This window comes from Spea bombifrons, chromosome 1 (genome assembly GCF_027358695.1).
Source record: "Spea bombifrons isolate aSpeBom1 chromosome 1, aSpeBom1.2.pri, whole genome shotgun sequence".
Classification (NCBI taxonomy): Eukaryota; Metazoa; Chordata; class Amphibia; order Anura; family Pelobatidae; genus Spea; species Spea bombifrons.
This window is the reverse complement of record NC_071087.1, coordinates 34,225,403-34,251,341: the sequence shown is the minus strand read 5'-3', so window position 1 is coordinate 34,251,341 and position 25,939 is coordinate 34,225,403. Positions and strand designations below refer to the sequence as shown.

The 25,939-nt window shown below is 40.1% G+C and overlaps 1 protein-coding gene across 2 annotated transcripts in view; it reads left to right on the top strand.

The window, feature by feature from the left end:
* Window positions 1-25,939, top strand: part of LOC128483965 (uncharacterized) — a 41,181-nt gene that overhangs the window by 8,342 nt on the left and 6,900 nt on the right. For both annotated transcript variants that reach the window (XM_053460297.1, XM_053460289.1), the window contains exons 10-19: window positions 1,517-1,713; window positions 10,285-10,349; window positions 12,445-12,551; window positions 13,351-13,456; window positions 14,145-14,244; window positions 20,055-20,094; window positions 20,944-20,995; window positions 22,015-22,126; window positions 22,477-22,560; window positions 24,439-24,562. In XM_053460297.1, the coding sequence (XP_053316272.1) occupies window positions 1,517-1,713; window positions 10,285-10,349; window positions 12,445-12,551; window positions 13,351-13,456; window positions 14,145-14,244; window positions 20,055-20,094; window positions 20,944-20,995; window positions 22,015-22,126; window positions 22,477-22,560; window positions 24,439-24,562 (987 nt within the window). The remainder of the gene's footprint in view (window positions 1-1,516; window positions 1,714-10,284; window positions 10,350-12,444; window positions 12,552-13,350; window positions 13,457-14,144; window positions 14,245-20,054; window positions 20,095-20,943; window positions 20,996-22,014; window positions 22,127-22,476; window positions 22,561-24,438; window positions 24,563-25,939) is intronic.

The following is a 25,939-nucleotide window of genomic DNA, read 5'->3' as shown; positions in this document are numbered from 1 at the left end:
GGACCACATCTAAAGAAAGGGCACAGCGGTCTCTCATATGCATGAAAATGTTGAGATTCCATAAACTGGATAGATAATGTAGTATTTTTTTTTAATGCTGTGCACTTTACGACACTGGCTTAGGCACCACACAATCTACAGCGATCCTTATAAATGATTCAGACAGCAGGCAGCAAAATGGTTTGCATAATGGCAGCAGAGCTATTGAAGTTTTTGTTTCCTTACTAAACGTGCACACATTTCTTTTAAAGAAATTAAAATGCATCCCTTGAAAAGGTCACTTGCATTTTCCCTTTTGAGAAACCTTGCTAGTATTTAACTTGGGGTTGATTGACTGAAGTAGGCTTTTGGTGAGGTTCATATCACCAACTTACCTATATGTTGTCACACCAATCCAATCAGTAACTTACCAATACATTATGAAGGGTCAGTGACAAGCTGATCCACATGGAATGTCCCCTGTGAGTACTTTAATAGGCATTCTTCCAAAACAAGACAAAAAAATAAAATAAAAAGCACTTATCTGGGGTAGAAGGTGTAGCTCTGTAACTGCACTAATCGGTTTCTTGAAAAAATCCCCCGCATGTAATTGCAAAAGGAGCAACAACAACAAAAATCATAGCTGTCATATGCTTTATAGTGCACATGATGGCTAGATCATCCATTTAATCATGTGTTATGCAGGCCCAAGTTCTTGTAGAAGAAACTATCTGCCCTTCATAGTGCATAGTTATGTTGAGAGATGAAATGTTTCATCATAACTCGGTTCATCTGCAACCTCTGATGCGACCCCTAAACCCCATTTTGTAGTCATCTCGGCGACCTTTGTGTTGCTCATTCAACCGAAACTGAATGCAATCTACAATAACACCCGAGTTTTATTAATGTTGAAGTCATTTTGCATAATATTATCTTTATGTCAGTTCAACTTTGAGTTACAGTTTTCATTTATGTTTGTTTTAGCCCATGTCTGCTTTCCTTCCTAGCAAACACTGTTAGAATTAATTGATTGAATCATTGTGCTTGTGACTGTCAATTTTGCCAGCTATTTAGGCTTCCCCATAACAAACAAAAACAAGCTGCAGCTACAAAAATCAATAAACCAATAAGAAAACCGCATGTGCTCAGTTTTACAGCATCATAAGGTTTAAGGTATGACATTGAAAGAATGCCCAAGGGCATTATGTGCAGACTACATACAATCATTTTTAAACTTTATATCAGAAATTCCAGTTCTTGGAACCCTGTGTATCAAATAAAATTAGCTCCTTTCTCTTATTGCAAGTGGTTAATGCCAGCACAAAGTCCTTAACTGACATCATAAACAACATTTTTCTTACCTGGCTTTCTTTCTAGGTTTCAAGGCACAGTAGTAGTGGAACTAATCCTTTTATTTATTTATTTTTTTTTGCAGTCCAGTAATAGAAAAAGTTGTTCTTTTCCAAAAAATCTATACTTTTTAAGCAACAGATGATGTATTGAGTATGTGATGTTTTACCTATGGTTTAATTACCAGGCACAATATTGGCTTTCCGATAGTGGAATGTACCTCAGATGGGGATTTCTCTTTATCAAAACCATCACAAACAGGAGGACTTGTGTCATTTGGAACTGTAGCCGAACAGTTAGTTTATGAAATCGGAGATCCCCAAAATTACCATCTTCCGGATGTGTCCTGTGACTTCTCCCAGGTTTCAATCACTGAAATTCCAGGTATGGAAATTAAATATTCCAAAATCTGATTCTAATAAATCCCAACAATATTATATCTGATAACATACATGTGTTCATTACCTTCCATTTGTGGAGTCTTCTAGCCATAAGACCACTTGCTTATACTGGTAGAACGTTTAGTTTTATTTATTGTATGTAAGAAATTGAACATTGGTAGATTTTAAACTGCCTGTAAATTGGTTTAGTTTAGTTAGTGTTTTTAATACAATACTTAGGAGGCACACCATAAAGCCGAAGGGTTGACACAGCTATCATATGCCGATGGCTAGAGTGCCCCTTTAACAGCATTTTAAATGATTGTAACATGTTAAAGATGCACAGATCCGGTTATTTTGCTCCATGGTTGTTTGGACCACTGCTATCTATTTGCCATCTTAGCAAAGATGTTGTTAGGATCTAACATACAACTGGTCAACACAGGGGTAATTAAATGGTTTCTAGTGATTTCCCTTGCCATTCCAGGTGGCACATGAGAAGAAGAAGGCTCCGCCTACCAGGTAGGGCAGGAAACACTATAAAAAAAAGGAGACCTCCCCCTTCCTCCCCAGTGTTGTTTCCTGCCCTACTCAGGTAGCGGTTAGGCTGTAGCTTACCTTTTCCCTTCTTTTTTGTTTTCTTGGAGCCCCGGGGGGGCATCCTTTCTCTCCAATCCCCGATAGTGATCCCGGTGGATCCAGGGTGATGCGGCAGCCTCGGAGGCTGTAAACTCCGCGGTCCTCGCGGTTACTCGAGGCTCAGTCCTCGTTATATGCTGCCCACAGCCCAGGGGGCTCACTGGGACGTGCATTCCCGGGCTCCGGTTCTCTCCGTCCCGGGGAGGGAGAATCCTCAGCGTGAGGCACGGCAGGACAGCGCTCCGGAGGCACTGCGAGCAGGATTCTATAGCCGGCTGTGCCGGTTTCACGGCACCCGTTTTGCATTATCTCCTCTCTGCATTACTTCCGGCACTGCGTCCGGGGTCACGAGAGGTCAATTGACGGGGAATTTCCGGATGTGATGTTTTCCGGGCCTGGGCGCCTAAATGCCTCTATAAAAACGCCAGAATGGGTAAGATCTTTCCTTGCTCTCGTTCCTGTGCTGTATTATTGCATTCTCTACTCCTTTTTTTGTGCCTGCCTGTGCCTGAGGATTGTATATTGCCTTTTTCAAGTAGGTGTTTCCCTCCTGGGTTGAAAGGAGATTTCCATTGGCTATTTCCATTGCTTTCTGTGTTCTCATCTTTGTGTTTTTTCTCCTCAGTCATGTCGGACAAAAATCCAGACATTCCTCCTGAGGCCTCCCCGCATAGGAAGTCTGTGGGGAAAACGAAACACAAAGCCTGCTCTTCCTGTAAAAAGACCCTACACGACCCTACGGCCAAAATGTGCAGCTCCTGCTCTCGGCCTAAAGAAGTTTCCGCATCAGAATTTACCTCCTGGTTGAAGGGGGAACTTCAGTCTACCTTTGACTGTTTTCGGGCCATGGCAAGCTCCACTCAGGTGCCGGTGCCTCAGCATCAACTTTACCAGCAGGGTCCACCAAATGTTCTTCCAGATACCCTGGAAGATTATTCGGCTCCTTTTTCGGAATATGACTACCAGTCGAATGACCCCCAGTCTTCGGATGAGGAGGGGGAAATTAAAGAGGAAACCTTTTTCTTCCCAGTCGAAGAAACAGGGAAGCTCATCTCTGCAGTCAGATCTACTTTGAATCTACAGGATGACATACCAGTCTCAAAACCGGATCCTTTTCAGGGTCACTCTAGGAAACCGCAGACCTTTCCAGTTCACGATTCACTTTCAGCAATAATCACGGAGCAGTGGAGATATCCTGACCGGAGATTCTTCACGTCTTCCAGAATCAAAAAGCTGTTCCCTTTTGATGGTAAGAATTCTGATGCCTGGGAAGTTCCGAAAGTGGACACCGCAGTAGCCAAGGCTACGAAGAAAACAGCCATTCCGATGGAGGACGCGTCCCATTTCAAAGACCCCATGGACCGGCGGGCTGAGAATGCCGCCAAGAGGGCTTTTGAGGCAGCAGCGGCGAACTTTCGTCCAGCCATTGCAATAGCGTCAACTTCTAGAACCATTAAGATCTGGCTCCAACAAGCGGTGGAAGACCTGGCAGCTATTCCTGGGACTGAGCAGGTCGCAAGAAACCTGTCCGACACCTGCTTAGCAATTGACTTCATCTCCGATGCCTCCATTGAATCTGTCCGTGCATCTGCTAAAGCTACGGCACTTTCAGCGGTTTCTAGACGAGCGCTCTGGCTTAAGTCGTGGTCTGCAGATAATGCCTCAAAACACAAGCTGTGCAGCATTCCGTTCCAGGGGAATCACCTCTTCGGCAGCGACCTCGACACGATTCTAGAATCCACCACGGGCGACAAGCACTGGTTACCTCAGAGGAAAGGACCACCTCGTTTCAGGTCTAATTATTATAGAGCTCCAAGAGACAGGGAGTTCTACAGGCCCTCTACCTCCAATCAAGACTACCAGTCCTTTCGGGGTAAACCCTACGCAAGAGGTAGATTCCAGAGAGGAAGAGGCAGAGGCAGAGACGGCAAATCAGGAAGGTTCTGACGCCAGCAGGCTTCAAGTAGGGGGCAGGTTAACCGGTTTCTTTCATGCCTGGGAAGAGATCACCTCAGACCCCTGGGTCCTTCGCATCATCAATCAAGGCTATGCACTGGAGTTTACTCACCTACCTGCCCAGAAATTCCTGCTGTCCATGCCTCCCGCAGACCCTTGGAAAAGAGCGGGATTTTTCTCCACACTCAACAACTTAATTCGCGAAAGGGCTCTAGTCCCGGTGCCTCATCTAGAAATAGGAGAGGGAACCTATTCCCACGTCTTTGTCGTGCCAAAACCATCCGGGAAATTCAGATTAATAATCAACCTACAGTTGGTAAATGCCTGTTTAAGATACAGCAGGTTTCGTATGGAATCCCTGAAGTCCGCCACAGAGATTATTTCATCGGGGGACTTCATGGTCACTATAGACCTGCGGGATGCCTATCTACATGTCCTCATCAGGGAAGACCACCAAAGATTCCTCCGTCTGGCCGTTACACTGCCTCAAGGTGTTCGTCATCTTCAGCTTCGGGCCCTTCCTTTTGGAATTGCTACAGCACCACGGATCTTCACGAAACTCATGTCAGTGGTCGTGGCCTTCCTGAGGCAAAGAGGCATCAAAGTGGTCCCATACCTGGACGATTGGCTCCTAATTGCAGCCTCGGCATCATTGCTCCAATCCCATCTAGAGTTTTCCCTCAGGACTCTCCACAACCTGGGATGGTTGGTGAACTCTCTGAAGTCAAAGTTACTTCCAAACAGACGTCGGACCTTTCTGGGAATGATCCTCGATTCAGAAGTACAGAAGACGTTTCTCCCGCAGGACAAAATCCTAAGATTACGGGAATTCACACATGCGGTCCTACAGAGCAAGTCAGTGTCCCTCAGATCAGTCATGTCTTTGCTCGGTCTAATGACCTCCTCCATCTCGGCAGTTCCCTGGGCACTGGCTCACGCAAGACCTCTTCAACAGTTTTTACTGGATCACTGGGATCGCTCCAGGACGTCCCTATACAAGAAGGTCCGGCTTTCTCCCTTCGTTCGGGAGTCACTCCATTGGTGGCTGTCAGCCAGGAAGCTTTCACAGGGACTCCCTTGGCAGACAAGAGATTGGGTGGTAATCTCCACCGACGCCAGTTTGACAGGCTGGGGTGCTGTCATGGGAAGCCATATTACCCAGGGAACCTGGTCTCCTCAAGAATCAAGCCGGCACATCAATCTTCTAGAACTGCTGGCGGTCTGGAGGGCTCTAAGATTCTGGTCTCCAATCCTGCGGCACAAGTCCATCAGGATCCTTTCGGACAACGTCACCGTGGTGGCCTACCTTTCCAAGCAGGGTGGCACCAGAAGCAGACGCCTGCAGACCCTGACTGCTCAGATCTGCCGATGGGCGGAGTTCAGTCATTGTACTCTCTCCGCGGTCCATATCAAGGGTTCACTGAATCAGGAGGCGGATTACCTCAGCAGGAACTCAGTACCTCCGGGAGAATGGTCCTTAAACAAAAGGGTCTTCGCCTTCATCACAAAGAAATGGGGTACTCCCCAGATAGACCTGATGGCCACGCATCTGAACACTCAGGTAAAGGAGTTTTTTCTCTCTTTCACCAGTCGGCCGTCCCCGAGGCCTGGAAGCACTCTCGCAGACCTGGGATTTCGATCTCGCATACGTTTTTCCTCCGCTTCCCCTTATCTCCAGAGTGCTCCGGAAAATTCGGGAAAACCCTCAAAAAGTCATCCTGGTTGTTCCTTTCTGGCCTCGAAGAATTTGGTTCTCGGACCTTACCACCTTGTCCATAGACAACCCCATGCTTCTTCCTCAGGTGAAGGATCTTCTCGTTCAAGGTCCTGTTCTCCACCCAGATCCCTCCCGATTCAACCTCTCCGCATGGCTTCTGAAAGGGAGATCCTGACCTCTAAAGGATTAGCTGCACCAGTGGTGAACACCATTCTCTCCAGCCGCAAAAATTCTACGACCACCAAGTACCAGAAGGTTTGGGAAACATTCATCGCCTGGTGCAATGTGCACAAAGTATCCTCTCCATCTATCCGTGAGGTGCTGCGCTTTTTTCAAGATGGTTTTGATAAAGGATTCCAACCTGCTACTATCAAGGTCCAGATCTCGGCACTGAGCAACTTCTTGGACTTCCATCTGGCTTCCCATCCTTGGATCTCCAGATTTTCTAAGGGAATGTGTAGACTTCGCCCTAGGCTCCGTCCGTCGGTCCCGCCTTGGGACCTTAACCTTGTGTTGCACCAACTCACCACGTCTCCTTTCGAGCCTCTAGAGGATATCTCTCTAAAGCTGCTCACCTACAAGGTTGTCCTCCTAGTAGCCCTCACTTCTGCTAGGAGGGTGAGCGAGCTCCAGGCTCTCTCCAGAGTAGAACCTTTCCTCAGGATTCTGCCGGACTGCGTTATCCTTCGTTTGCCACCGGAGTTTCTCCCTAAAGTAGTCTCTCCTTTCCATTCGGATCAGGAGATCGTCCTGCCTACTCTCTGTCCGGATCCCAAGAATCCCAAAGAACTGGAACTCCACTCGCTAGACCTGCGGAGATGTATCCTGTCTTATCTCTCACGTACATCTGCCTGGAGGAAATCCGATTCTCTCTTTCTGTCCTTTGCGGGGACCCGCAAGGGCAGATCAGTTTCCAGGGCTTCCGTGAGCCGCTGGCTTAAAGACGCAATCACTTTGTGTTACGTCTCTGCGGGAAGAGTACCTCCCTCCGGCCTGAAGGCTCACTCGACCAGATCCGTCTCGACTTCCTGGGCTGAACTCTCCGGGGTGTCTCCGTCTCTCATTTGTAAGGCAGCGACCTGGAGGTCGATTCATACGTTCGTAAGGCACTACAGGCTGAATCTTCATCTCTCAGACGAGTCTCAATTTGGTCGTTGTGTCCTACAGACTGGAATCCTTCCCTCCCTATCTTGCTAATTCTTCTCATGTGCCACCTGGAATGGCAAGGGAAAGAAAGAATTCTTACCTGGGAATTCCTTTTCCTTGTCCATTTCCAAGGTGGCACATTTTTTTCTCCCACCCATTAAATTTACCTTGTTTGGCTTTTATTTGTCTGAGTCTTTCTTTTTAACCACACTGGGGAGGAAGGGGGAGGTCTCCTTTTTTTATAGTGTTTCCTGCCCTACCTGGTAGGCGGAGCCTTCTTCTTCTCATGTGCCACCTTGGAAATGGACAAGGAAAAGGAATTCCCAGGTAAGAATTCTTTCTTTCTAGAGCATAAAGTCAGTTTTTTTTATGTTACAAAACATTTAAACTCACTAATTTAACAATGCTTTATGAATGGCCGACCATGGCACGTTTCTTCTGGGAGAAGGGTTTCTCCTACATAATACATAGTTTGTACTCCACTCAAGAAAGCTCGTCAATTATAATTATGTTGATCAAGCTCTCAACTTGTTGACAGGGAAACCTGCGAGGGTTGGTCTTCATAACTCACCTGTCTAGTTATGGTTTAGTGAATTAAGCCAAGTGCCAGCGAATATTCAACAATCTACAATCTTGGAGATGTGGAAAATAGCTAGATTTTGCTATAAATGGACCCCTTTCTTAAGTTAAATGTTTGAGCGGTTGTTGCTTTAATCAAAATATACATTAAATTACTTCAGGGTGGCCTAAAAATGACCCAAAAACCTTTTGAGAGGTTTAAAAGTTCAGGGCAGATGTGAAATGTAAACATTTAGCTGTACATAGCAGAGTAATGCAGATCATTAGGCCAACAAATAGCTAGATAAATCAAAGTGCAATCATGCGATTCTACGGGTCTATAAAAATGTATTTTAACCTCACAATGAACTTTTACCTTGAAGAAAACCTGATATAGCATATTTGAACTTACAATGAACTTTCACATGAACTTTTTGTAAGCCTTTTGGACAAGAAATAGAGCAGATGGAGAAATACTTAGATTAGAGTTAAGTGCTTTGACACGTAGACCAGTAAGAGTTGGAATGGCCCTTTTCATTTGATTTTTATGCTGTTTGTTTTATTAAATTAAACGGGAGTTATCTATTTTCTGAATTTATTAGTCATGGGCATTACAGGAAACAATAAAACTGCTTCGCTTTAGTTAACTACATTATTCTATTGTGTCTATGACACGTTTTTCATCACTTTTAAAGAATTTCCCTTAGTTAGAGAGACTCGTATATAGGGGTGAAAATACTCAATGTTTCATTATATTGTCCTCAATAGTGCTAAAAAGGCATTGATATTGTAATACAAATAGATGGGTTGGAGCTTTAAGATTAGTGTTCTTCCCCATAATCAGCCGATTGTACCATACTAGCGTAATCTCACTAGCTCATGAGGCTTTACCTAGTGCATGTGTGGCTACAGAGTATCTCTAAAAACTGTATTAAGTGCACCCCTAATGCACAGTATCTTGTTTTATGGCTTACTATTTACATAAAAGCATTAGTGTAACTTGTAATTTGTGTTAGAAAAAAGGATAAAGGCAATTTAAATCGCAAATTACGATATACTTTTGGATTTGTAAAGCTGAAAGATTGTCTTCAATGAGGAATTCAATTATACACCCTTTCTCAAATAATTATATATTACTTGCTATATTGATAATTTTTTGTATATATATATATATATATATATATATATATATATATATATATATATATGTATATGTCTATGTGAAACCATATTTGTGCACATAGCTCTCTCGCTCTCTCTCTCTCTCTTTATATATATATATATATATATATATATATATATATATATATATATATATATATATATATATATATATATATAAAGAGAGAGAGAGAGAGCGAGAGAGCTATGTGCACAAATATATATTGGCCACCTATATGGTAGAGTTTGAAATTATTGTATTTATATTTCTGTTTGTATTAATTATGTAAGCCAACAAACGGTTAAAAAAGTATTAAGCCTGTGTGTGTCTGCGTATGTTCATATGAATGGGTGTATATGTTTAGAGTGTGTGTTAGTGGGAGAGTCTGGGTGTGTTACTGAGTGTGTCTAGGTATGTTACAGTGAGTCTGGATGTGTGTAAGTATCTGGATGTGTGAGTGTTAGTGTGAGTGTCTGCGGATGTGTGTTAGTTCCCTTCACACTAAGAGCTTCCAGCCTCCATGCTCTATGGAGGGGAGGGAATTTGGTGGCTGTGGTGGAGAGCATTCGGTTGATGGCAGAGCAAGAGGCAGAAGTAAGTGTGTGTGTAAAAGAGATGGGTAATTTAAGACAAAGACAATCCAGGTAAACACAAAACCAAGCTTTTAAAGGATGATTTCATTTATTAAAGGAATGGCAGAGAATTATTAAACACTCATCTACATCCACCAGACAAGCCAGAAGACTTGCTTTTCCTACAGAAATCGTATAGTTCTACCATCACTGCAAGACATTCTGAGTAGGCAAATGCAAACAAAGTTAACAATGGTCACCTTTTTGCCTCTTTACAAAAAAGCCCTGCTGAGGGTCAGCTGGAGTGGTGTAAAGCAAAATGCCCTTGGAGTCTGTTGGACAAATCTGGGTTTGGTGGATGCCAATAGAACACCACCTACCAGAATGCTTAGTGCCTACTGTAAATTTTGGAGGAGACGTAATGGTCTAGGGCTACTTTTTAGGGTTACTTTTTACCGGTAAGTCCTTAAAAGCTGTGCTAAGACATCCTACAAGATTGGGCATTCCTTATCAGTAGGTGTCAATGCTGACACCCACCAGATATTGAAAAAAAAGGTAAAAATGAACTATAGATAAAATGAACTGCTTATTAACTTAATTATGCCTAAGCTGTAGACAAACCAGTAGTGATCTGTCTGTATCTTCCTCTCATTCTATAATATAGATGATATACAAATCTATATATGTGTATATTTTTATTTTTGCTCTGTAATAGATAATTGCTTTAAAAGCTGATTTTGATCACAGTATACTTTTGATATACGTTGTATGCCTAATATTATTATTGACTTGCTATTGTTTGCCATATTGCTGAATTTGTATTAGAAGCCGAGGGTGGAGCTGTCAGTGTTCATGGTGCAAGAGGACAAGCCCCATCTTCATATTATAAGGTTTTTGTCTTACTGATAATTTCAGTGTTTTATGCAATGCATTTCTTTGCCAGCATTATGTTACAAACACTAGGTTATGAACTTATGTAAACTGATTCTTCTTTCATAGAAATAAGTAATTTGACATCTTACAAAATCAGTACAGTGGAATAAATTGGTGCTTTCTAAACCCATGTTTACACAATGCACAAGAGCAATACAATTATATATCTTTTCTATTAAGGAGTCCAAACAGAAAGAAAACAATGCCCTTCTCAGATTTATATTTGTATGCCCACGTTACACTTTTTTTCTAGATGTTTTAGTTCTACTTTTGCTTTCTATAATTACTGTTCAAAAAAATAAGCGAACCCTTTGGAATTAGCTGGTTTTCTGCATTAATTGTTCATAAAATGTGATCTAATCTACATTTAAATCACAAGTATAGACAAACACAAAACATAGACCAAAAAATGAACTGAAGGTAATAACACACAATGATGTCGTTCATGTCTTAATTGAACACACCCATTAAACAGTCACTGGTGGGAAAAGTAAGTAAACCCTTGGATTTAATAACTGATCTCATCTGCGGGTAGCTGCAGATCAGACCTGCACAATGTTAAGGTAGAACTTTAGATCATTCTTCGTTATAGAACTGCTTGAGGTCACCCATATTCCTAGGTGTGAACGGCTCTCTTGAGGTCATTCCATCTCTAATGGGTTAATGTCTGGGCTCTGACTTGGCCACTGCAAAAGGCAGATTTTCTTTTATTGAAACCATTTTGTAATAGATTTACTTTGATGTTTAGGGTCATAGTCCTGCTGCATTACACAACCTCAGCCTCAGCTACCAGACAGACAGCATGACATTATCCTGTATGATATCTTGATGATAATCTTGGGAATTCATTGTCCACTCGATGTTGGCATGCTGTTCAGGTTCCCGAGACAGCAAATCAGCCTTAAATCATTATGCTCCCTCCAACATACTTCACCATTGGGATGATTTTCCAATGATTCTTTTGAGCCTTTAGCTATGACTCTAGTGATCTTTTTTTTACTTAATTGAGCATTTTGTGTTGTGCCCTTGGAGTCATCTTGGCTGGGCGCCCACTTCTAGGGAGAGTGGACTGTGGACTGATGAGTAGGTAAACTCTTTGAGATTACTTTGTAACGCGTTCCAGGTTAATGCAAATCAGCAATCCTTAATAGTAGATTTTCTGAGATTTTTTTTGTGAGGCATGGTTCATATCAGCAGATGCTTCTTTGGGTGTTTTTTTTATGTCAAACTAGTTCTCCAACAAATCTCCAATCCCATTTAATTGATTGGACTCCAGGTTTGTGAACTCCTGGCTCCAATTAGCTTTTGTTAAAGTAATTACCCTAGGGGTTTACTTACTTTTTCCAATCCACATTTTGAAGATGTATTCAATATGGACAAGAACAATACAATGATATGTGTGTTATTAGTTAAACAGATTGTGTTTGTTCATTCTTGTAACTTAGATGAAGATCGTGTTTTAAGAAAAATGTATACATAAATGCAAGTGATTCCAAAGGGTTCATTTACTTTTTATTGGCATTGTATTTTGGCATTGGCATTGTAACGATTCCTAACCAGACACGGGATAAGGTCCTGAAAGCTTGCATTCTAAATCTACTCAGTTAGCCAATAAAGGTATCAACTTGACTCTGCTTGTCTCCTTAATTATCGTGTGACACAAAAGCAGGCACTGATTGTTTGCTGCCACAGAAACTGGAAATGGTTTCTAAAAGTTTCTGTACCATTATTATGTGAATAAACATTCAGAGGAAAGAATAAAATGACAGATAAGCTAAGGTTTTAATTGCTTAACATACCAGAGAGTGCCTTAAATGTAAGTGGACCAGCACCTTTAATGTGTTTTTTTAAAGAAACATTTTAAATTCATTAAATGTGGCCTCACTTTATTGAATATGCAAATATGATAAATGTGCATATTTCTATACTAATTGCAGGGTTCTTTTGTATATAAACTGCAACATGATTTTCTCTTCTACAACTTCTACAAAATATTTCTGTACCCCCTTGTATGATCACAATAATATTAATAATAAAGATGTATTTTACTAGGTATGTGCCACCTATGCTGATGGATTCAGGGCCACAGCTGTGTGTCCAGTGAGCGGACCAAAAGCAGCAGAAAAAGGAAGGCGTACGGCTGAAAGCATTCTGAAGAGGTGTGTACATGAAATTGTCCTACCTACAATACAGTCATTTTGGTTTGGCATTAAGATCTTGCCTGTCTAAAGCACTGTTGTGAGGTCGTTAAAAGAGACATAGCCAAACAATACTAAACCGGTCTAAAAAGTGAAAGGTCATTTTCTGTAAATATACTTTTCTTCCCAATAGGTCAGATTCCTTTGGTGGGTTGACCTAAATTAAAGAACAAACTCAGAAGAAACCATCAGTTCTGGAAGCCACTTGTTTTAGCTCTGTACTTTCTCTCATACTTCTTCTCATACTTGTATTCCTTGCTTCGTACCCAGACATGTTTTTACCTTTCTTTCCTCTAGACTCCTTTACCCTGTACTGGTATATTATATTATTCCTATTTATGTTATTTCTTGTGATACAGAACAAGCAACAGTCTAATTAATAGCCACATAAAATAGTAGGTGCAAGAATCATACATACAAATTAGGATTAAGGTGACTCGATCTTGAAATGATGTTTTTTCCAGTAGATCATCATTCATGTATTTTTCCCCCTGTAAGATAAATTTGCCATCTACAAGGTTGCAACAATGATATATCAATGTAGCATATTATGGAAATAATAATTTTACAAATTTAGAACCAATCTTAAAACCTGACACTGATTTAAAGTAATTCATGATGTTGGAGCTGTTCATAATTGGTAAAAAAAAAAAAGTTTAACTATAAGGTTAACTTCTTATAAAGTTTTGGAGGACTCCAGATATGTTCACGCAACTTGGCTATGAAGATAAGGATAACTATTTATGTTATTTTTTTGTAGGACTCAAGATATGTTCACACAGCTTGGCTATGAAGATTTTAGTGGAGTTAACGTACAAATTATTGGTGCAGAAGACTCATATGGACCACATGCCAGAGGCAAAGAAGTAAGAAATAGTTTGGTTCTTGCAATCTGGGTCAGAAATTGACATTCAACAGATCATACATGTGCCATGTTTATGGGGTGCCACAGAGGGAGGCAAAATGGTAATGTTTCCTGTCTAATACTACTTAATCGTCTCCTATTTCAATAAATACACCCTGGTTATTTTCCCTCATGCCCACCTATTTAATGTTTACTTTTGAAGATGTTTTAACATGCTTTTACAAGCAATGGTCTTTTTGCGTAAGGGTACCTGTATGTAAATCTTGCTTAAAGCAAGTGTTTCTGATGAAGTAATTATGTTTGCTGTTACATCCTGATCCGGGATCCCTCCACCACACTGCAGCACAGGGATCGTCAAGTTTCTCTAATGCTGCTCATGAGAGTGAGCTTTTATCCATACCTTTTCCAAGTGTATATTGATGACAAGAAGACTAATCATCAGACAGTGCTTCTTTAAATATTCAAATAACTTAAAAAGTTTAAAAAGTCCCTTTTAGGACTGAAATATTACCATAATCAAACCAATTGTACCAATTTTTTTCTTTTTTTCTGTGTGATTAGTATCATGTATAAATGACTTTCTACTTCAACTGACCCCAAAGACGTCTAATGGCGTATGGTAGTCCTTGTCTTCTGTTTTGCCACCTACTGTCTATGGTACACACATGATTACTGTTCATGGATTTCAGCTTGCTCGCGAAGCTGTTATTTGGATTGCCGTGCATCACAAGGAGAAAAAGGCACTTGAAGTCTTTGCAAGAGAGATTGCACCTGCGGGGACAGGAATGGGTAAATGTGCATGTTTTTGTCTGTGACTTTTTCCTATTTTTTATATTACACAGTGGAATACTGCATGTACACTAAAATAGTAATAAAAATAATAAGTTTTATCCAAAAGCACTAAAAGGGAATCTACTAATTGCTCAATATTTAAGATTAACATGTAATTCTTGTCCCACACTTACTCTAATAAGTTGCTAAGGTTTTAGGAGAGCCAGCTACATAGGATATACGTATTACCAAAATGGGCTGAGACAGAGCAACACGTCTCTTGCACAGAAAATAGCTGGGTGGCGGGGAAAGGACAAATTTATTTAACTGGACATTCCAGCCAACATATACGCTTTAATGCATATGATAATGTCTCTCTAAGGTATTGCTTCCTCCCTTTGCATGGATGGATTTAGCAGGATCCTTCTCCCCCTAGTATTTATTTTTCCTCGCTCTCCTTGTAGAAGATGTGTTTGAACACATCTCATGTTTGTTGAAGCACACACTATGCTCACTGACAGCCAACTCAAGCACTGGCTAGCATTGAGAGTTCCAGATGGTCTGACGATTCCCTCCATGCACATGAGCATAAAGTGGTCCCATCAGTGAAAATGTTTCCTCTGCACTGGTTGGCTGCTTTAAGCCACCAAAGGTGGCACGAAAACAATGGATCATGGAGGTGGGGGTACACTGCAGCTGTGCAACTGCTGCTTCTCTTAATGTTAAGTGCTTTTTGTTCTCTAAAGGTAAAAAAAGGAAATTAAGTACTTACAAACCACTTAACTATATATTATTTGTTAGAAACAATATAAATGTAAACTGACCCTTTAGTTGAGGAACTGACCTGAAACCATTGTGTTCTGTCTGCATCCCTAGCAAACTTAATTTCAAATGCTATAACTGAAACTTGCAACCCCAAAACTGTCTTACAAGCAAGGCTATGCATACAATATATGGACAAAAGTATTGGGACACCTGACCATTACACCAACAGGGGTTTTGATGACATGGCATTCTAAAAACATAGACATTAATATGCAGCCCCCCTTGCAGCTATAACAGTTTGCACTCTTCTGGGAAGGCTTTCCACAAGATTTTGTGGGAATTGTTGCTCATTCATCTAGTAGAGCATTTGTGAGGCCAGGCACTTGTGTTCAATGAGTAGGCCTGTTTGCAATCCCTGTTCCAGTTCACCCCAATGGTGTACAATGGGGTTGAGATCAGGGCTTTGTGCGGGCCAGTCAAGTTCTTCCACAACAGATGCATCCAGCTATGTTTTTATGGACCTTGCTTTGTGAACTTCCCCAAAAAGGGCATTCCTCAAGCTGTTCCCACAACAGTTGTAAGCATAGTATTCTTCAAAACTTCTTGGTATGCCGAAGCATTAAGATTTTCCTTCACTGGAAGTAAGGGGCCTAGTTCAATCCCTGATTTCAATAATGTGTCCCAAAGTCCATAAAGACATGATGGGATGAGCTTGGTGTGGAAGAACTTGACTGCCTGGACAGAGCCTTGAGCTCAACCCCATCGAACACCTTTGGAATGAACTGGAACGTATATTGCAAGCCAGACCTTCTCGTCCAACATCAGTGTCTGATCTTACAAATGCTCTTCTGAATGAATGGGCACAGGGCCGGCCCAAGGCAAAATGCCGCCCCCCCCTTATCTACCCTCCCCCCCCCCCGTACTTACCTTTCAGCAGTCCTGCGGCGAGTCTCCCTGTTCGGTCTCGGTGCCGGCTTGTAATGCTGAGCGCCGGAAATCTTCCGAACAGGGAGACTCGCCGCAGAGGAGAGAGGGGCGCCGAGCGGGTACCCCACTCGGCTCCATTGTCGGACCGGCCGCCCTGAATGGGCAAATCCTACATAAACACTCCAAAATCTTGTAGAAAGCCTTCCCAGAAGAGTGGAAGCTGTTATACCTGCAAATTAATGTATACATATTTAGCATACAATGTCATCAAAGCCCCTGTTCGTGTAATAGTCAGGTGTCCCAATACTTTTGTCTATAATAGTTGTTATCTGTTGAATAGGTTTTTTTTTTGTTTTAATCTTTTTCAGTTTGTTACATTCTAATTGTAATCTAGGTTTAGCTCTCATGGATTAACAAAGGACAACAATGTGTGTCCGTTTCTTTTTAAAGTTCTACAAAACTTATTTGTTGCAGGTTATTTAATTTGTTTATTTTGTTACACAATCTCTTAGAACAAAAGATGCCTGTTTTCCCACTTTCCACATTTCTGTATAAATATAGCCATCTTAGTACATAATTAGCAGTTATGGTTTCCTAAATCATGCCTTTGAAATCATGCTTGTCCCGGGATATAGCGATATGGAGTTTGCTATGTTTGTTTACTTGGGGCTATATTTATACAAGAGGGTTCAATCAGCGGCCACCCACTGCACACTGAAATGATTGTGGCATCCGCAGTAAACGTTTGTGTCATTAGTTTTACATATTATAATCGTTACGGATGCAGTACGATCTTTTAGTAGAATTCCCACTCATGTACACTAAATGGACAAAAGTATTGGGGCACCTGACCATTATGCCAAGAGGGACTTTGATGCATTCTAAATATATAGATATTAATATGTAGTTGGTCCCCCTTTGCAGCTATAACAGGTTCCATTCTTCTTTGAAGACTTTCCACAAGATTTTGGATTGTTTCTGTGGGAATTTTTGCCCATTTTGTCCATCCAGTAGAACATTTATGAGGTCAGGCACTGATACTTTTGTCCATATAGTATATTTGGAAATGACCCATTTGACTGCTTTGATGGCATTGTGGAAAATGATGGCACCATATAAATCAACTATTGCTAATAAATAATAATTGCAAATGTAATTCAAAATTTCCAAAGTTATTCATTCAAATTATTACACACATATATATATTGACGTTTTTAAGTTTTTTTTTTCCTCTCTCCAATAATTCTATTCTTTTTCTTGTATCTGAGCCATGTAAGAATATATATTTTGTACATTTGAGGCCATAAAAAAATATATATGTAACAAATTATATATGACTGATTTGGCTAAATCCATATTACAAACACTTTTTATTTGAAATTACTATAGCAGCAGCAGCAGCAGTTTTTGATTTGTTTTTTTTGGAACAGAAATTATTACTTCTTTATAGTCAGCCAGTTCTGTACATTTACAGATCCATTGCAGTAGTAATTATGGGTGCCACTTTTTTAAGGATTATCCTGGGGCACAAGGGAAATACCTAACCCATTATTTTTACCTATCTTTATTTTACAAACCAGTAAATCAATACCATGAAAGCAGTAGTTTTCAATTTTCTTTACTCTTAAAAGTGTCACCTACAACAAAAATCATAGCCAATTTGAAAGGACATACTGTATGCTATATGATGGTATGAAATCCTAATATATGACATCTTATGCAGTCATTCCTGCAAGTGCAATGGATTCCAAGCTTCTCTTCAGCAGTAGTAGTGACAGAACATCGTAAGGTACACGTTTTAAACTATATGTTTCAGAGTTAACTACTCCCACTACCCAGTTCTAGGTTGTTTATCCACAGGGACTTTCATTCCAGCTGCCACACTAATTACTTTTACTAATAACTAAGTGCATCCTAAAATAACCAACGCAAATTTTGTTAAAACACCAGTTATTTTTATAACATTACTTTCTCTTTAGTATTTCTGTCTGTACACTGACAAGTTATAACGACTCAAGATTTTAGAGTCCATTTTTGAAGAAACATCTGCAGAAAATGTCCTATTTCTATTTCCTGCCATAGCATTATGCATAGACAGGACGGTTGCCTGATTAGCCAGCACCGTAATGGACAATACAGGGGCAAGGGCAGCTATGGTACTCCAGCATTAGATGATTAACAATGGGACATTTGCTCCAGGGCCTCTAGTGGCAAGGGGCCCCCAACTGATGCTCATCAGTGATGGCAGAGTCACCTTCCTGATTCCTGTCATGTGACAGGATCTGCCAGTAAGAATTTTTTTGTAGTCACATGCTGCAGTCAGTAAGAGTGGATGCTGCATGGCTTTCTGCTTGTACAGGAAAGGCAATGGTCAGAGTTAATGCATCAGGATCCACCAGCCATCAACACAAAGCTCCAGGAACAGAGATAGAGTGCAGGAAGGAGCTGGGGTCTGTTTATCGCAGTGTGTATTCAGAGCTGTGGATTCCCCTCCTTCACCATTTATTATGAGGGGCCAACACTGCCAAGTTTATTCAGTTGGAAGGCCTGAGCTATCCTGGTGTAATGCATAAATCAGGAGATTTACTGATTACCTATGTATTATACAAGACAAGCCAGGGTCTTCCTACAGAAGGATTTGACTAGCTTTCAAGGAAGGAGGACAGGCCAGTCCTAATTTAACAAAAAAGGCTGTCCTGAGGCCCAATTTCTACGGGACTCACAGAGAGGAGACTCAGCAGGGTCCTGTAACACAGCATTATGTCACCCTGCGGTAGTAGTGCTGTACCTCGCACAATGCATGCTGCTCTACGGCATATGGTGTGCATCTCTGTTTGGAGGGGTGTAGGGTGGGGGGGACACTTGGCTTAACATGCCCCTGGGCCAGAAGTCTAAGAACCATAACTCTCCATTTAGTGAATAAAGCCCTAAAGTGGATGTTGCCACATAACAACAATAGAATATGAACTAGTGAATTTGTATTTTTTTTTCTTTAATTGCACCTTGTGTATTTGTGAGCATTGACACAATATACTACAGTCACTAAATATATGGAGCCTGCGTCGCTGACCCATGATTCACACTGGAATGAACTCCATTTGACATCAAAATGACAGCTGGTTATTGTAGCCTTGAGATTTCAAAGTGCTTCTGTATTTATAAATATTATGACTGATAATAAGTGCACAGCAAGTTGAGAGACACTTTGTGATGGAAATGAGAAGCTTGACTGGTTACACGCTTCCCTTTTTGACCTCAATTTTGTGATAATTGCTATATGGTGTTTTCACATAGCAGTCAAACCCTGCCCTAGTCAGCCTACCATTACAGCTCATATCTACTGGATATTTTCATCCACATATCCCCCAAAATAGGTGCAGTTATTTCGCTCATAGATATTCTATCTCCCAATTCATTTTTCACACATATTTGTATCTTTTAATGTACAAAAATCACAGAGAAATACTGGCATTTCACGATATACAAGGCTGAATAATGTTGCAGAATAATTTATTAAAGACTATATCAGTCACCCATTATTCAAGGCCAAGGAATACCATACTGATTGATGCTGATAACATTATATGTTCTAATATTTTTATTATGAAACTAACATTCCAATAATTCAAACAAGTATGATATCATAATCCAAGCTCTTTATCCCAGATTTCTACTGGCAACCCTTTAAACAAGAGCTGTCATAATTTTGTCACATATAATTTTATATAAATTAGTTTTTTCCATTGTAAAAAATGTATTTCCTGTTTTCAGTTGCACTTTTATCTCTGTTTTCTTATTGCTAAGCCACATGTTTATTACAATGAACTTAGAATACAGCAAGTAGGAATGGACAGTAGGATTTGTCACTGGGGAATCATGGGAAGTGAAGGGAAATTTGCATCTAATGTTCTCCCTATACCATTGGTGGAGGCAGATGTCAGAGCATTCCAAAAAAGTGGAGAATTCTAAAAAAAATATATATATATTAATGCAAATGGTACATGGCTTTCAGCGCTGGACTGTTCTTCTTTTAAACCTAGAATTAGGATTAGTATGTTAATATGTATGCTTTGTGGATAATACCATTGTAATAGTTATGTAATCTTTAAATTATGCTAATATTCTTTTCTGTTTAGCACCTGGACTCACAGCAATTGTTGGAGGACGCCCAAGAGTGTAAGTGTATATACATGAGACCAGTTAACTTATTTTGTAAGAAGGAAATGCAGGTGTAAACACAGGCATGCTTTGTTGGCACCGCCATTTTTCTGTCCTTGAAGTGTTAATGTAACCCAAATGTGATGCACCCCTTTTACTTGCAGTTTCTGCAGTGGGGCATGTGCATTCCAGACTTGCACTTTTCTCGGACGAAAAGTGTTCAATTGCACAGTTTAGATCTGGGATAAGGCTTAATATGTGCCATGGGAGATTTGTGACATAATTTAGAAATTATTCAAGATTACATTTCCAAAAAATACCTGATCATAACTTTGTGAGAGGATTTGGTGGGACTGCTTCCTCGATTCTATCGGGGCGAGAAGAAAGAATCCAACCCAAAGTGTGGTTAGAGGTTTTCATATTAATGAGAGTATGGGAGAAGATTCATTTGCGTTAACTCCAAAACTCCAAAAAGTGTACATGATTTATTATTTTATGAATTTAGCCAATAGTTAAATCCCAAAACAACAGTTCACCGTTTTGCTTTTGAGCTCCAGTTTTACTGAGGAGTTGGGTTATATCAGAGAGGGCAGACAATGCCGCCTCTCTTTGCTCTGATTTATGAAGCATGAATATCCTTGTATTGTGTATGTATATATATATGTGCATATATACATTGTATGTATGTATACACACACATATGTACATCTGTGTCTATACACAAACACTGCAAGATATTGGCTGCTTAATCAATACATTGCTTTCTATAAATATATTAACTTTCTATTCACCCATAGACAGTATCATGTCCAGGATTCATAGCAGTATAGTGGCATACTAATTTTCTTTTCTTAACTGTGCCTGTAGGTCTCCAGTTCTGAAGCCTTTTTTCTTTCTGTATCCCAAGAAAAATGTCAAGGTGAGGGGATATGTGAGGTTTATATGATTTGGTTGTATTTAAAATATTAGTTTTATTATTTGTGCCCTTTAATAAAGTGAGGGAACGTACGTATGTATAGTATAGGCAGAAGGATATTCTAAATTTAAAACAAGACCTAAGAGCTAAAAATCTGTACGATGAGCAGACTATAAAGATTAAATCACTCTCATTTGCAGGCACATTCTGTGTCGCTATCTAACCAATTAAGAGGTTTTATTAAGCGCTGCAGCCAAAGGGACATCCTTTTAATTGCTATCGACATCCTTTTAATTGCTATCGACTGTGAGCTTTAGGCTCCTTATGCATTTGGAAATAAACAGCTTTATGGAGGAACAAGCAAAAACAAAGGAGTAGTCCAATCAGCAGACACATTTTAGTGGTTGCTAGGCTGATAGGATCACCTTTTTATATTCTGTAAGCTTGGTGTTTCTGGAAAACTGGTAACATGGCAAACAAACTGTAAGATGTTTGGGACAAAAGACCCCCTTATACTATTATGTTCATACCTATTGTACACCATTCTTAATGTTTGATTAATGTACTTATATGTGGTGACATATTCTGGTGTAGACCCACTACGCCCAGGGCAAGAGGTCCAGGAAGGAGCCCTCTGCTGCTCTACAGGGTCAACATTTGATCTGTGCCGACTCAGCACAGCCTGTAGACTGCATTAGTGTCTTAATGGCATGGTGCGCCCTTTAATGCAGGGAAGTTGCTGGGCACATTGCCGTAGGTCAGGCCTGCGGCAGCATGGAACATGAATAGATCTCTGCTTATATAACTGCATTTATCGTCGGATCTGGGAACTCTTCATATTTCACCTGGTGTCTCAGAGTGAAGCCTTGCTTTACCATAGCTCTCGGTCAGTTTCTCCTTTCTCTGGACAAGGAGGTAATTATGATGCTTTATAGTAAGCTATTAAATTGTAATCATTTCTGGAAGTTAATTTTATTGCAGAACAATATAAAAACATATTTTGGGGCATTTGTCCTTTTTAGATTGATATTTATATGAATGAGAAACACATAGAGCAGTTTGTGGATGATCACTCTTTTACTGTGGATGAAACAGCATCTTCTGCTGAACCTGTGACCATTGAAACACCTAACGGTAAGTCCTAATCTGTGGGCTTTATGACAATGAGAAATCCCTGCTTTGGACCTTTTATTCTGAATGTTTATTGCGCACTAGTTTGTACTAGAAAGCGCTAGAAGGAGTCATGATTATTGGCTATATGTATTGTTGCTATGCAATACATTGTTTACCACATTGGCCAGTTTTGTACAAACAATGTGGGTAAAGTCCCGGCTGCATATTTTGTCTTGTGGCACACACCGTTCTGTAAATCAGTAAAAAACGTAGTTCCATTTTTAGTTTTATTAACTATTCAAAATACACAATGTAGAGCAAATGCTTTCTGAAATATAATTTGACTGAACTACCATCTTCTTTTTTTTTAGATCTTCCAAGTGGTCCTTATGTCTATCGTTTAGAAGAACTTGCTTACACAAGAAGTGGAGACAAAGGAAATAATGCAAATATAGGTACATTTTTATACAAAGCATTTGTGTTATTTTATATATATATATATATATATATATATATACACATACACACATTATATTTTATTGAGTTAAAATAAACACAACTAAAACATCAACACCATTAGCTGGCAGAAGGTACATAAGTCATGCAGGCAAATGTGATATATATATATATATATATATATATATATATATATATATATATATATGTGTATATATATATACATACAAACACACTACCGTTCACAAGTTTGGGGTCAGAAATTTCCTTGTTTTTGAAAGAAAATCACATATTGGCCATTAAAAAACCATCAAAAGGATGAGACATACCGTGCAGACGTTGTTAATGTTGTATATGACTATTGTAGCTGGAATTTTTAATTGCAAATCTTCATAGGCGTACAGAGGCCCTTTATCAGCAACCATGAATCCTTTGCTCCAATGGCACGAAGTGTTGGCTAATCCAAGTTTAAGTTCAAAAAGCTAATTTATTATTAGAATACCCTTTTGCAATTATATTAGTACAGCTAAGTGACAGGGTCATGGGCGGCCAAGGCTGCACTGTGGGAAGAAGCCAAGCAGACAGAGGCAGTGTGATGCTTTGGGCCATGTTCTGCTGGGATACCTTGGGCCCTGCCATTCATGTGGATGTTACTTTGTCACATACCACCTACCTAAGCATTGTTGCAGACCATGTACACCCTTTCATGGACACCGTATTCCTTGATCGTATTGGCCTCTTTCAGAAGGATAATGCTCCTTGCAACAAAGCAAAAATGGTTTAGGAATGGCTTGAGAAACACAACAATGAGTTCAAGGTGTTGGCTTGGCCCCACATTCTCCAAATCTGATCCAATAGAGCATCTGTGCTGTAGACCACTCCGGCTCTGGCTCAGCGGCCCCTGCTTTGTGCGCCTGGAGCAGCCTCACCGCTCACTCCTTATAGATATTCTACTGTGCATACATGATTCCAGTAGTTTATTTTGTTTGTTACATGTAAAACTTTGTCTCAGTCAAAACTTAGGTAATATGAATGAATAATACAGACTGTTAACATACTAGCACATCACCTTGGGAGCATTTGTTTGTTTTCAGTTAGCCTCCCTTAATGTCCCTCAGCCTAGATAGTTGACAAAAAACCAGGGACATCGTATTTACATGTTTTATATACTGTGAGAAACGGCATTAGAAATGTGCTCATGCTACGACTGCAATGTGTGTTTGTTAAGGAGACTGACTGTATTAGGGATAATTCCAAGTCATTAACCTCAGAGTACTGGAGATAAAATTGAGGTCACTTGAAGTTTATGAGAATCTATGCACAAAAATGCTAAATGTTTTATTTGTTGAAAATGTTGTACATGAAAAAAAGCTTTTTGAGTAAAGTAAAAAGTATAACTAGTGGTGGGGGGTCCATGCCATAAATATATATATGATAATAATATATGTCTCCACATTATCTGGACAGAACAACCTGTCTGGCAGCAGAGCAGAGAGGTCTTTTTCTGCACATTAACACAACTTTAACTTCCTGCTGTCCACTGGGCCTACCTGTGCTCAGCTCACAGGATGTGTGGGGTAAACTGTCACTTCATTAATCCTTAGCAGTTCAAAGGATTACAATTGGGAATGCACTGGGAGCACTTTATACTAATTCCAGTGCTTGAGTGCATGCTTTCTTACCTGAGGTACATGACTAACCAGGTTCAGACAAGAGAATAAAGCCAGGAGTTACATAGTAGTCAGGGAAAATCATGATTCTTCTCACATAGCCTTGAAAAAAATTAAGAATACTGCACCCTATTAAAACAATGTTCTGGGATATTTTCATTTTTTGAATAATGTCAAAATAATTAAGGCTCATATTCTATGTTTCAGGTGTTGTAGCTCGCCACCCTCTCTATTACCCATATCTGAGAAGAGCACTTACTGCTCAGGTCATACAGGAATATTTTTTGCATCTTTTAGAGAAAGGACAAACTGATGAACACTTGGTGACAAGGTATGCATGAGTTATTGTACTTGATCTATTTATTAACGCATTGAAGTGTTAATTTTTATTATCAAAATTGTTTACTGGGACACCACAGATTAAACATTGAGAAGCATTGATAGGAAGACACATCAACTGATGTTCCTCTGTGCCCAGCCATTTTGACTGATCCGTCTACACAGTGAGCATCGCATGGCAGTGTAGTACACAGTGAGCAATTCATAGCTGCCAGCAGTCCCCATGTGGATTTCAGCAAGACTTAATTCCAATTGCCAGTGGCCCCGATACTAGAGCTCAAATGAGTAACTCCCCATAAAGTGGTGAAGCCAGGGTATTCTGCATTGTCATCACACGCCCATGTACCATGAGTGGAGCTTCATGAGGTGGGCAAAGTCGCATGTGATATAACACATTATGTCCCAATAAAGTTACTCAGAAATTGGTAAATATGAATATAGATTCGTGTGAAAAAGTACACCTTCTTTGAATTCTATGGTTCCACATATCAGGACATAATAACATTATCATCTGTTCCTTAGGAGGTCTAAAAATTGGGTAAATACAACCTTGGATGAACACCACGTGACATATTACACAGGTACATGATTTATTCCACAATAAATAAAGCCACAATGCAGAAGCCATGTGTGAAAAACGAAATATACCTTTACTGCTTCCATAGAAATTAATATGCTAAGTAGCAGACAGGTGCTGCTAATAAAATGTCCTCGATTAATTGATCATCTGATCATCTTTATAAAAGCAGGAGTTTTAGCAGTTTGCTGGTTTGGAGCATTCAGGTCTGTGTTAACACAATGCCAATGAGAAAAGACATCATAGAAACATAGAATTTGACTGCAGATAAGAACCATTTGGCCCATCTAGTCTGCCCAGTTTCCTGATGTAAGGAGTTTAAACCCCTATCAGTCTTTTGTCAGGTCCTATAGTGAGGAAAGCCTTATGTCTATCCCATGCTTGTTTAAATTCCCTTACTGTATTAGCCGCCACCACTGCTGCTCTGAGACTGTTTCATTCATCTACTACCCCTGAGTAAAGTAGAACTTTCTTATGTAACATCTAAGCCTCTGGCCTTTTTAGACCATGGCTTCTTGTTCTAACCTTGCGCCTCCTTTCAAATAAGCTTGCCTCCTGTACTTTGTTAAATCCACTTAAGTATTTAAATGTTTCTATTGCATTCACCCTCTCTCTTCTTTCCTCCAAGCTATACATGTTAAGATCATTTAACCTTTCCTGATAATTTCTGTCCTGCAAACCACTTACCATTTTAGAGAAGCAATTGTTGCTGCCCATCAATCTCGGCAGGGTTATAAGGCCATTTCCAAACAATTTAAAGTCCATCATTCTACAATGAGAAAGATTATTTAA